The sequence below is a fragment of the Siphateles boraxobius genome, unplaced genomic scaffold, assembly GCF_051911475.1.
Source record: "Siphateles boraxobius isolate OS27281-9 unplaced genomic scaffold, OSU_SipBor_1 5, whole genome shotgun sequence".
Lineage (NCBI taxonomy): Eukaryota > Metazoa > Chordata > Actinopteri > Cypriniformes > Leuciscidae > Siphateles > Siphateles boraxobius.
Genome location: NW_027509141.1, coordinates 35,174,000 through 35,188,385, shown reverse-complemented (window position 1 = coordinate 35,188,385; position 14,386 = coordinate 35,174,000). Strand labels below are relative to the sequence as shown.

The 14,386-nt window shown below is 38.3% G+C and overlaps 1 protein-coding gene across 1 annotated transcript; it reads left to right on the top strand.

The window, feature by feature from the left end:
* Positions 1-9,036: 9,036 nt before the first annotated feature.
* LOC143712149 (claudin-24-like) lies at positions 9,037-9,777 on the top strand. The gene has a single exon (XM_077204349.1). It carries the CDS (start codon positions 9,102-9,104, stop codon positions 9,771-9,773), a length of 672 nt encoding a protein of 223 aa, XP_077060464.1. The 5' UTR covers positions 9,037-9,101; the 3' UTR covers positions 9,774-9,777.
* Positions 9,778-14,386: the final 4,609 nt, after the last annotated feature.

The window sequence follows — 14,386 nt, the reverse complement described above, 5'->3', positions numbered from 1 at the left end:
TTAGCCATACTGTCCTTACAGAAAAAAAACTATTGAAAGATTCCGAAAGCCAGAAAATTGTGGTGTGTATGATTATAAATATGCGTATTTGAAGCGCTTTTTTATTTTCAAAATGACATTTTGAATTGTAAAGAACAGTTCAGTTCATTTTATTTGGAAAATACCATATACATAAGAAGAAAACAAAACCTTTTACATTTTATAAACAACTTTTGGATCAAACTAAAAACAATAAAACACCGTATTTCAATGTAGGCTATTTCACCGTAAATAACACTTTATTTCAGAATCTTCAGATTCTTACTATTTATGACATTAATATTTTTCAAATATGTTTTTTCGTTTATAATATATATGTAGGCCTATATTAAAGTTAAGGGAATATTCCTGACCAATTTAATACTTATTTTAAAGTAAATTCACAGTTTCATTGTCATTTAACTCAGTCATCAATTTTCATATTTTCATCCTCCTAAATTTCTATCTCTGTTTTTTGATATTTGTTGTTGTTGTTATACTGTTTTTATTAGTTTGAACCATACATTTTTTTATTATTTTTTTATCATTATTATTATTTTTGAAAATTAAATGTTGTTTAGGTGGATCTTTTCCTTATAGTTTTTCCTTCTCTATCCTGCGCACATGAATTGTTCATTTTAAAATAAACTAATAAGACCAAGAAGAACATGAATTAGGAAAACGTAATCAATTCTCTATATGTCTCTCACTAACATATAATAAAATATCATCTTTCTTACATCTTTCTTTGACTGCTTTAATTGTGATAACCGTCCCAAAACATCATATAATACAAAAGAACATAATCATATCAACCATAGGTGTCATTTACACTGGGGACGCTGGGGACACTTTTTGAAATGGCTGATTTTGTCCCCACCACTTTTTGAAAGCATTTGGTTAAAATGTTCTGAAAAATCAAGCAAACCAAGAAATGTTAAAGGATTGTTTGCACAAAATAAAACATCCAATGCAGTTTAGATACAGAAAGAAACAATGTACATTGTCCAAAAAAAGTAACTTAAACAAAATAAACTATTACTGATTCTAAAATGACCCAAAAACGTGTATGCGCCAAACAGTAACTTTTTCTACAAATTCTTGACACAGTTTCTTCTTGTCCAAGTTATCCATTCTCTCTCATGACAAACAGGCACTACATTCTATGTGGGTTGCAAATCCCACATTGTTTTAATTTTATCTGGTGTTATTTGATGCAGATATGTTGCGTTGTATGCTTATGGTGTGTTTTCTTTTATATGTAGCCTAATGAATTTCATTGTAATTGACTTAACACGCTGCTGTTTTCTACATTAGACATTAAGCCTTTTCATGTGCTTGTCCTTCGGACAAGTAAATCTGTCATTCACTTGTCCGAGTAAAAAAAGTTGCTTGTCCGGATTTTTTTTGTTTGTTTTTTTTTTGTTAATTTATTGTGAAACAATATTCTCATCAGTGTTCAATCAGCTTTGATATATAAATCGGCTTATTTTAATATCTGCACCTTTAAAGGGCATCTCCTCCCCCAATCTTATTAAATGTATGCTTCGTCTTTCATTTTAAATTCCTTAATTTGATCAATAAATTCAATTATTTAGAATAATAAAACACTATAGGGTTGTTACCCTAGGTAGGGCTGATCAAATTAAATCATTTACACGGAACAATTACAATCGCATAAAATAATGTTATGAAATTGATTTAAATATACAAATAAGAAACGTTGGAAAGAATGATACTACTTTTAAACATAACACTAAACCGCCAGTAGGTGGTGCAGGCGACAGGGGTCCTTCATTTCAGGGTCACACTCAGGGTCTTCGGGACCAAATGGTCCGGAAGGGTTTGATTCATATTTATTAAAAGAAAATCATATTTTTTTTTTTTACTTGTTTTTTATAATATTTTTTCTTTTCTTTTTTGGTGTTTTGAGATAATTTAAGATTTATAATTAATATTTATGCAATAAATATGACCCATTTTCCCCCCATTTTCCCCCCATTGAATATAATAGAAAATAAAAAAATATTTTTTTTAAATTTTTTTTAAAGCTGTATTTCATTTTAGAGTCAAGCCTAGACCTCATAAAAGCAATTTTTGAAATTAGATGGATGCCATCTGGTGGACAAACTGAGCATTTTAAAAATGCAAAACCCATATGTAATCTGAATTTATTCGTTTGTTTATGTATAAAAGTGTGTGTGTGTGTGTGTGTGTGTGTGTGTGTGTGTGTGTGTGTGTGTGTGTGTGTGTGTGTGTGTGTGTGTGTGTGTGTGTGTGGATGTGTCTGTTTTGCACTCTTGATGTTTTATAGATTCACCTCTTCACTGTTGTGTGCTTTTTTTCTGGATCGTGGCTGATTTGTAGATTGTACGCACAAAAAAACTCTGTATTGTCACATTTTTGCCAATTTCCCTTTCATTTCCTATGGCGGGACCATTTGGACCCGAAGGCCCTGAGTGTGACCGTTTTTTTTACAACCACTTAGACTATTCAAATCCTGTCCCCAATTTTTTGGGGTGTTCATATACCAAGTACCAACAAAGTCACCAAATTTCGGACCATTCCGATGAAGCTATGATTTTACACATTTTTTTATTTAAATTCTTCGGGACCATTTGGTTCGAAGAACCCCAGAGGGTGAATGAGTGAGTCATTGATTCATTCAAACGGCTGATTCATTCAAGAATGAGACAGAGGCTGCGTCCCGATTCGCCTACTTATACTACGACCTAAAAGAATGTACTCTTTTTGTGAAGAAAAAGTACATACTTTTGATTGTGTAGCAAAAGAGTAGGCAAGCTTTGGGACATACTACTTCGTCATCTTTAACGGACAGCTCTATCGCGTGCGTCCAGCCACCGTAAACTGCCCTGTCAATCATCTTGTCACAGTTAAAATCCTCCATTCAATCTAATTTAATTTCCTACCGTTTCGGAGAGAAGTGTTGTGGCACCTTGGTCTGCAGCCGTGGGTCATTAATGCGGTGACTCTCCTCATGTGTTTGCAATTTGAATGTAATGATGCATTTTAAAGTAAATGGCTAAATGTATCTTTACAAAAGTTCACAATGCTGCTGCAGATGCAATATAATGTAGACAACATTGAATAAATAATTTTTCGTCATGTTAGATACTGATAATTACCCACTCAAACCCCTTTATCTAAACCTTTCTACATAACCACCGGACTCGCGCGTCCTCCATGTCTGTAGTTTTTTAACACCTTTCACTCGTGTTTGTAGTTCTAATCGAATCCTCGTCCAACGCGCGATGGGTTGTGGGCACTATCAGCCGTTAGAGTGCGCATCGATCTGCACTTCTGATTCTGACCGGAAAAAGTAGACCATCCGGGTATGTTTGGAACACTCATTTCAACATACTACGATTTGGGATGTACTCACTGGCGTAGCCACGGGTGTGCCAGGGTGTGCCGGTGCCACCCACAGTGGCAGCTGGCACACCTAAAATAGATGCAGAAATTTTTTTAAAGTTTTAATAAAACTGTTTCCTAAACTTGGACTATTGTTGTTTACTTAAAATATTTGTACATTTAAAATGTATTTTAATTTTTAAATAATTATCGTTAAAAAAATATCTGCCTACATTCTGACTGCCAAGTGCCAACCAATCCGTAAACAGCCGCTGACTGGTAATACGGTTGTGATGTTGAGGCTCGCGCAGCCATATGAGGAGAAATGGAAACAAATGAGCTCAGATCACACAAATAAACTTTATGAACATAGAGCGGTTGAAAAAATTAATGTGGAGTTTTTATATTTATAACATATGATATGATACAGTTAAGCAACATCACAGTGACCAAGAGTGGTGAAAACCATCACGATTGAAAATATGACACTGATTTCATATGGCAGTTCAATAAACAAGTAATTAATATCAAGTCACTTACATTTTAGACACAATATTGACTGTTTTTGTTCTATTTGAGCAGCGAAAATAGTTCAAAACAAAGATAACAGCAGAACCACAGCGCAGCTCACCGGAAAACATAACCGCATTACTGAATGATTCAGCGCTTTGAATGAATCGATTGAGTCAAAGATTCATTGACCCATTAAATAACTATCTCATTCCTGAATGATTCAGCCGTTTGAACGAATCATTTGAATAAATGACTCAATAACTCACTCATTAAGACGGTCACCTGTCGCCCCCTACTGGTGATTTAGTTTCGAGTTTAAAAGTAGGCTATCATTCTTTCCAATATGGGATATTTGTATCTTCAAAAAATATTTAAAACAATCTCATAACATTATTTAATGCAGTTGTAATTTTTCAGTGTAAATTAATTAATTTGATTGGTGACAGCAGTGTCTTATTATTTCAATTGAATTTATTGATCAAATCTAAGAATTTAATTTGGACGATTGAAAGATGTTAAAATGAAAGATGAAGCATACATTTAAACCGATTTCTGGATTTTTACTTGGACAAGAGAATGGCCGATTTACTTGTTCGAAGGACAAGCACATGTAAAGCCTTAATGTTGAGCCCTGAGTTATATTTTATATACTGTAGGCCTAGTATTATATTTATGTGGCAAGCCAGTTTTACACATCAGCCCAGTCTATTCTGTAATGTTAGTGATAAGCCGGGTCCGAGTTTTTTTGCACATTAATTTGACAATATATGTGGCACACCCAATATTTCTTATGCACACCCAGAGACGCTTTTCTGGCTACACTAGTGGATGTACTAATTCTAATTTCGAATACTATTTTGGACGGATAGTATGCGAATTGGGACGCAGCAAGATATTTATGAATGGGTCATTGAATCTTTGACTCAACCGATTCGTTCAAAATGCTGAATCATTCGTGTTCCTGTGAGATGCGCCGTGGTTCTGCTGTGATTTTTGTTTGGAACTATTTTCGCTGCTGAAACAGAACAAAAATAGGGAATATTTCATCTAAGATGTCATTTTAACTATTTATTGAACTGTTGTAGGAAATCAATGTCATATTTTCAATCGTGATGGTATTCAGGAAAAATAATTGAGGTTGCTTATGTTAAAAATATAAAAACTCCACATTTAGATTTTGTATAGGCAGTGTGTTGTTACTGAGTGTGTGTGTGCTGCGCTCGTTTGTGTAGATTTCTCCTCGAGAGGCTGCGCGAGCGTCAACACCGCAACCTTACCGTCAGTAATATACATTATCCACAATCGATCTCAACTTCCAATAAATGTAATAAAATCAGAATCATTCTCTCGGATTAGTGATTCCCTAGTTATTTGTTTATTTTTGTTATTGATGTTCTAATCAGGCTACTTGTCCGGTCGGGCAAGTAAAATTCTCTTTTACTTGTCCCTTCAAAAAATCCACTTGTCCCGGACAAGCGGACAAGCGTTACCACAGTATGGTTCTTTGGCACTGATTGGTTGAGCTGGTGTTGCAGGGACTGTTACATGTGCAGTCGACATTGTTGAGGGTTTTATGAGTATTTTCGTGTTGTTGACTGGCCTACGCTATGCCCATTTATGATGCGTCGTACTCAATATTTTTTCCCGTCCTGCTGTAATGTTTTTTTCATCTGATCTTTTGTCCCCACCACTTTTCAACACAAACTGACGCCCCTGATATCAACAGATGCATATCAAATGAGCTAGAGAGGAAGGAACACAAAACACAAAAACTGCCAAAAATAAACGGTTTCTGAAACTTGCCAAGGCAGACTGCCGACCATACTGACAGGTCACGTGACATGCCAGAATCAGACTGCCACAGACAGGTCACGTGACATGCCAGAATCAGACTGCCACAGACAGGTCACGTGACATGCCAGAATCAGACTGCCACAGACAGGTCACGTGACATGCCAGAATCAGACTGCCACAGACAGGTCACGTGACATGCCAGAATCAGACTGTCACAGACAGGTCACGTGACATGCCAGAATCAGACTGCCACAGGCAGGTCACGTGACATGCCAGAATCAGACTGCCACAGACGGGTCACGTGACATGCCAGAATCAGACTGCCACAGACAGGTCACGTGACATGCCAGAATCAGACTGCCACAGACGGGTCACGTGACATGCCAGAATCAGACTGCCACAGACAGGTCACGTGACATGCCAGAATCAGACTGCCACAGACGGGTCACGTGACATGCCAGAATCAGACTGCCACAGGCAGGTCACGTGACATGCCAGAATCAGACTGCCACAGGCAGGTCACGTGACATGCCAGAATCAGACTGCCACAGACAGGTCACGTGACATGCCAGAATCAGACTGCCACAGACAGGTCACGTGACATGCCAGAATCAGACTGCCACAGGCAGGTCACGTGACATGCCAGAATCAGACTGCCACAGACAGGTCACGTGACATGCCAGAATCAGACTGTCACAGACGGGTCACGTGACATGCCAGAATCAGACTGCCACAGACAGGTCACGTGACATGCCAGAATCAGACTGTCACAGACGGGTCACGTGACAATGCCAGAATCAGACTGCCACAGACAGGTCACGTGACATGCCAGAATCAGACTGCCACAGACAGGTCACGTGACATGCCAGAATCAGACTGCCACAGACAGGTCACTTGACATGCCAGAATCAGACTGCCACAGACAGGTCACGTGACATGCCAGAATCAGACTGCCACAGACAGGTCACGTGACATGCCAGAATCAGACTGCCACAGACAGGTCACGTGACATGCCAGAATCAGACTGCCACAGACAGGTCACGTGACATGCCAGAATCAGACTGTCACAGACAGGTCACGTGACATGCCAGAATCAGACTGTCACAGACAGGTCACGTGACATGCCAGAATCAGACTGCCACAGACAGGTCACGTGACATGCCAGAATCAGACTGCCACAGACAGGTCACGTGACATGCCAGAATCAGACTGCCACAGACAGGTCACGTGACATGCCAGAATCAGACTGTCACAGACAGGTCACGTGACATGCCAGAATCAGACTGCCACAGACAGGTCACGTGACATGCCAGAATCAGACTGCCACAGACAGGTCACGTGACATGCCAGAATCAGACTGCCACAGACAGGTCACGTGACATGCCAGAATCAGACTGCCACAGACAGGTCACGTGACATGCCAGAATCAGACTGCCACAGACAGGTCACTTGACATGCCAGAATCAGACTGCCACAGACAGGTCACGTGACATGCCAGAATCAGACTGCCACAGACAGGTCACGTGACATGCCAGAATCAGACTGCCACAGACAGGTCACGTGACATGCCATGCCAGAATCAGACTGCCACAGACAGGTCACGTGACATGCCAGAATCAGACTGCCACAGACAGGTCACGTGACATGCCAAAATCAGACTGCCACAGACAGGTCACGTGACATGCCAGAATCAGACTGCCACAGACAGGTCACGTGACATGCCAGAATCAGACTGCCACAGACAGGTCACGTGACATGCCAGAATCAGACTGCCACAGACAGGTCACGTGACATGCCAGAATCAGACTGTCACAGACAGGTCACGTGACATGCCAGAATCAGACTGCCACAGGCAGGTCACGTGACATGCCAGAATCAGACTGCCACAGACAGGTCACGTGACATGCCAGAATCAGACTGCCACAGACAGGTCACGTGACATGCCAGAATCAGACTGCCACAGGCAGGTCACGTTACATGCCAGAATCAGACTGCCACAGACAGGTCACGTGACATGCCAGAATCAGACTGCCACAGACAGGTCACGTGACATGCCAGAATCAGACTGCCACAGGCAGGTCACGTGACATGCCAGAATCAGACTGCCACAGACAGGTCACGTGACATGCCAGAATCAGACTGCCACAGACAGGTCACGTGACATGCCAGAATCAGACTGTCACAGACAGGTCACGTGACATGCCAGTGGCGGCTCCTGCCAGCTATAGCTGAAGATTGAACCCCTAATGCATAAAAGTGCACTTTCTTGGAAAGTTAGATTTCATTTTCATGATTAGTAAACTGTTTCTCATTAGAATCACATTCACATGTGCAGATCTGGGTGTCTAATGATCTAATAACACTATTCATAAATAGCTTACAACATTAGCTACTGATGATTTATAATCAAAATTAAGAGTAATACTTTACAATACTGTTCCTTTTGTTAACATTAATTAACTACATTTAACATGAACTAACAATAAAACAATATTCTAAATCATGTATTAATCATAATAAAGTTAATACCATAAAATCAAAAGTGTCAATATTATTTAATGGCCCTGAGCTGACATTAACTAATGAACAATTGTGTTTTTATTAACTAACGTTAACAAAGACTATAATAACTGTAACAAATTTCCTATTGATCATTGTTAGTTAATTGTTAGTAATGTTATTTAACCCTCTGCGGTGCTCAAATTTTTGGCCAAAATATTTTATCTTTTACTTCATTGGAATGGTACAAAACTTGTTAAATTAGATAATAGACACTCACATTAGACACTTGCTATATGAACACAAAAATCATGGAGCTGATTTGAAAAGATTAAACTATCCTGAAAAAAAGTAGTCAAACTTGTATTGTCTGCGGTCAAAAATGAGCGCATTGGAAACGACTGTGAAGTGAATTTCATCTAGTGGAAGCGTTTGGTACTGCAGCCACACACAATCTCACTGAAAGCTCATTTATTTGTGATATCAACCTCAGTTTTACATTTTTAACCCAATGTTTGGGTTTGTCCATATTTGACCCACAATTGTGTTAAAACAACCCAGCATTTTTTCATTAACTAATATGACTTTATAAGTGTTACCAAATGAATGATGTACTAATCTAATCCAATCCACTCAAATTATTAGAGGTCACTGACTTATTATCGGTGCAAAACATCAGTTGACGCACTGAATCTCTGAGCCAGAGTGTGTGTGTTCAGATGATCTGCACATGTGACTGATGTTGTTGTGCTGAGAGAGAGAGAGAGAGAGAGAGAGAGAGAGAGAGACGCGCTTCTGCCCACCCGACGCGAGAGATGACGCGCGGCGACTCCTCAGCAAACACTCATGCCACTCCTCAGTCACTGACTAGTAGAGGAAGAGGAGGAAGAGGAGGAGAGGTGGTCATGGACCCTGGAGTGTGTGTTCTGGAGCTGCTGGGTGTGTGTTTCTCGCTGGCCGCCTGCTTGTGTTCGCTTCTCACCACCGCCATGCCCCGCTGGCTCACGCTCTCCACGGAGCTCCTGCCCACGGAGAGCTTCGAGCTGGGGTTGTGGGGAACATGTGTGGTGCAGGATCTCGGGGTCACCGAGTGCAGGCCGTACGACAGTCTGCTGGGTCTCCCTCCTGATATTCGCCTAGCCAGAATCCTGATGTGCGCAACGGTGGTTGCAGGCTTAATCGGCCTGTCCTTCTCCATCCCGGGGATCCACCTGGTGAACAGCTGCAGACGCACTGAGAACTTCGAGGCCAAGCGGACCATGAAAATGCTCGGCGGGATCTTTGGCTTGGTTGCAGGAGTGCTCGGGCTCGTGCCCGTGTCGTACGTGGCGCACCTGACGGTCCTGCGCTTCTTCGACGAGAGCGTGCCGAGCGTGGTTCCTCGCTGGGAGTTTGGAGACGCGCTGTTCTTCGGATGGACCGCTGGGTGTTTGCATGTGGTGGCCGGTTTCCTGTTGATCACCTCTTGCTTGTATCTGCGAGAGGAAACATGCCCATTACACCAGTCTATACCGCTAAACAGAGCGCGAATTACGCGTCCAGAACGATCTCCATCACGCAGGACAGAATGTGTGTGAGATATTTAACAAATATGGCACAGTTTTGCGTTAACTAATGTTTTTCTGCACTGATAATTATCCAATGGTCTCTATTGATCAGATATGATATATGAGTTGATTGTAAATAAATGCTGCTACTTTTTTTTTTATCAGATTGGTAACCCTTTACAGTAAGGTCCTATTATTTAATAACATCACCTAACACAATGAGAAGTACATTTGCATTAATCTTTGTTAATGCTAGTTAATGAAAAAATACAAGTATTCATTGTTAGTTCATGCCAGCTCAGGTCTATATAATATTAACTTTTGATTTTAATAATGTATTAGTAAATGTTGAAATTAACAATTCATGCTAAATGTAGTTAATTAATGTTAACAAACGGAACCTTATTGTAAAGTGTTACCCTTAATTTTGATTATAAATCATCAGTACTGTTGCAAGCTATTTATGAATCATGTTATTAGCTCGTTTGACACCCAGATCTGCACATGTGAATATGATTCTAATGAGAAACATTTACTAATCTTGAAAATGAAATATGCAAACTTTCCAAGAAAGTGCACTTTTATGACTATGAGGTCATTTATATATATCAAGACAATTTTATGCTAATTATCCAAATATTGCCAGAAAAACCAGCCGCAAGCTTGTCAGTTTGTCTGTTTTTATATTTTAAAAGAGAGCGAGTGAATGAGAGATTATATCTTGTGTTCTCTGATGTGTCGAAGTACCAAAGTTGTGATGATCAGTCAATAAATCAGCTGAATGTTTTTGTCATGTGTGGAGAGATGGAGGTTTTCATTTTGTATTCAACTTTGTGAAATTGGCTTTAATTTGTCAATTTTAAAGCAAATATGTTTATGACAATATTGCTTGAGAGGATCATAAATAAGAAATAATATTTTAAAATGCTTAAACTAAATTCACATGCAGTGAGGTACAATGGTCTGAAACTAGTAAAAAAAATCGCATTAAATTGCATATATATATATATATATATATAGAAACATTTTTCATATAAATGTTATATATGTATTCCATTTATATAATTTCCAAGTTTAAATTAGATTTTCCATGTTCTTCTCAGACATTTCAATTCCCCTGCATATATTTTCAATTTATAAAACATTTAGTAAAAATATCAATTATAATGAGATTTATAGACAAACAGATGTAGATTTGATTATATGATGATGAAATGTGCAGTATAATTTCGTCTACTTCAACTATTGTATCTTAGAAGGGACAACAACTTTTCATCTTGTTCTGCAGCATAACTTGAAAGAAACAATGTTAATACACTGTACGGTGAAAGTGACGAGTGTGTTCAACATGACCCTTCACTGAGACAAAATTGCATTACACAAGACAACATCATTATATAAAAGATATCCATTTAAGTGTGTGATCTGGGATGTGTGTGTCCTGACGGATTCAAGCCCAGTTCTGCGGGAGGAATGTGTCTTTGATCATGTACTTTCCTAATCTCTTCTTGTCTGACATGTTTGCGTGGATCGGATCTTCTCAGAGGTTCTGCCGGCCCGGGTTCATGCTGTCAGATGAAAGTTCTCATTGTTGTCTTTCCACAATGGACTCATTATAATGTTGCATGCTAATCTTGCCATCTTTTACATACAAAGGTTTCTTCACGATCAGGAGCACATGGTGCAGACGGCTTCATGCCCACTTCCTTTATGATAATGAGGCATATGGATGAAACACATCCTCCAAGTCATGATTTCTTTAGTGAGATTAAACAATTACCATTGCTACTACACTCAAAAAAAAAAAAAAACACTTGGGCCTAAATTTATTTGGATTGCATGTACATTTTGTATGAACATGGTTAAAAATATCTCTATAGCTGTGAAACAAGCAATACTTTTTATGATAAATACAAACCTGGGTTATTTAAAACACTTTTACTTAACACTATTACGACTGACAAACATCACGTTAATGTAGTATTAGATAGTATAATATCAATCTTTAAATGCAAGATATTTAAAGAGTATGAAGTTTTCTTGCAATGGTTGCATTTTAGCAGAATCAAATATACCTCAGTTTATCTTTAGTTGAACCTCAGAATATTTCTGGATAACTAAAGCATACTAAGTACAAAATTAGTTGTTCCAATTTAGCAGATTTTAAGTATACAAATTTAGTATACCATAAAGACAATTGCAGGGTATTTATATTAATACGTTCATAATTATTTCAAATACATTTTACTATATTTAGTTTGCACTAGGGCAGATTAACTGTTTACAATAACATGCATTTAGAAAATAGGGTGAATTTTGATATCATGCTGACTTTAATGATGCTAATTTAACAGCATGCTGAATAATTTGACTTGTGTGACTTGCATTCGAGGTGTACATCCACGCATTCCCTGGAAAATGAACCCATGACTTTGACATCGCCAGTGCAGTGCATCCTTTTTGAATCTAAATGATTATTATTTGAATTGTGAACCGAAATATGAGTTTACTGTGCTTGTTTTTGGTTCTGATAGTGCGTCAGAGAGTCCTTTTGTTCTGCTGCCATCGGTCTTGGCACATTGTGGAGTTCAGAAAGAACTGCTTTGGCACAGACTGCACTTCCAGTCTAACAATTAGTGTAGTGATGTTCTGAGAGCGCTTCACGTGCCCTGCCACTGCCATCCTCCGCTGGAGTTCACATGAGCGGGTCTCAGAGAGGTCGAGAGGTCGAGATGTGAGATCCACACCTACCAGCCCTGGACCGACGCCAGCGCCTCAATGACGCAAGTTCACGACTCTCACCGTAACTCAAGGATTTTTAGCAGGTATCAGGAGGTCTTCCAGAGTCTTAACAACAATAATAATGGTAGCATTTTACAATGAGGTCTCATTTGTTAACATCAATGAATTAACTAACATGGATTAACAATAAGCAATAATATCTTAAAGTATTTATTAACCTGGTTAATGTTAGTTAATAAAAATGCATTAAAGAAATAAAATATTTCTGAGTATCTATTGACAGAAATGCAATATAAGATCCATAACTATGTTTTCAGTGGTGTATAAAGACCTTGCATAATGAACCGTTATGTTTTTATTACCTTAAAATGAGACATTTATATCTCCATAACCGCGGGCTCCCCCTTCTATGGAGGTCTACATATTGTGTGGTCATGTTTCTAGCGTAGCCGACAGCGAACACACAGCGCTACAGAGCGCGTTTCCTCACTACCTTGAAAAATAAGTTTTCAGTGGTGTATAAAGACCTTACTTAATGAACCGTTATATTTGTATTACCTTAGAATGAGCAGTTTCTGTCTACACACACCGCGGGTTCCCTTACATTGAAATGCGCCGACATGTTTCTACGGTGGCCCTAAAATGACAAACACGTTTCGTTACTATGATGCTCTTCGTGCAAGGAAGCAAGCTTAGTTCAGCGAATAAAACACTGACACAATGATGAACAAGTAACAATAATATTCGCAGTAACATAGTTTAACTGAATAATTAAGTAAACATAATTTCTTAATTTATTCTTGTAAAGAAACCTCATTGCTGAACTGCTACTCTCTGCTGTCTCAGACGATGACATATTTTCCTGTCGGCCACCGTAACTTTTGTTGGTTGCAATTCGTAACCTCACCACTAGATGCCGCTAAAAATCACACACTGCACCTTTAACTAATCTTTGATATTAAAAATGTATTAGTATACGAGATAAACATTCAGATTACTAAATTCTGTAGAAGTATTGTTCATTGTAAGTTCATGTTAACTAATTTATTTAACGAATGAAACCTTATTGTAAAGTATTCCAATAACATTAATAAAAATAATAATACATTTTATTTGTACCTTTCTTACACTCAAAGTGCTGCAACGGTGAACTATAAAATAAACATGCAAGTTATGCAACAACAATTAATGACAATGAAATATAAAAGAGGTTAATACAAAACTTACTAAACAAGCTAATTAAGGTCTTTAGTTGCCAATTTGCATATCATCCATCTCAAATAGTGTGCAAAAGTAATATTAGTGCTTACAATATCAAACTATGAGGGGAGCGTATGCTTTTTGAGCCAACATTATCCACAATCCTTTGCACAACGAAAGGCATTTGTTTGTTTTTCTTTAGATATAAATGATGAAATAATATTTTTTTTGAGGTGGTGAAAAAACATGTTAATGCTTACATGCATTACAACACAAACAGTGCACTGAAAAGGCAATCTGTGACATCAAAACTGCTGTACTTTTTATCACCAGTGAAGTACACACTTTTAATATTTACCCACACAAAAAAAAAAAATATATATATATATATATATATACAAATAAAACTTGTTCTCTCAGTGTGGACAAGCTTATGTCTACATGAAGCTTCTTACCCAACAATACTTGTTAAAAAATCCCAATGTTCCTGCAGGATCAAGCTAAGAAAGATAAAAGAAATAATCCCCTTAATTCCTTCATTGTCTTGATCATCAGGATTACAGCCTGTCTCATAAGTCCCTTTTATCTTTACAGTAATGAAACATCTTTTATAGTCGAACATGAGTTTAATGCAGTTGTGCTCATGACTTTGGGATTATAATCAGATAATGACTTTATGAATTTATTCCCTGAGAAAATCA

Coding starts and splice junctions, on each gene's coding strand:
- LOC143712149 (XM_077204349.1), top strand. CDS start 9,102: ATGGACCCTGGAGTGTGTGTTCTGGAGCTGCTGGGTGTGTGTTTCTCG.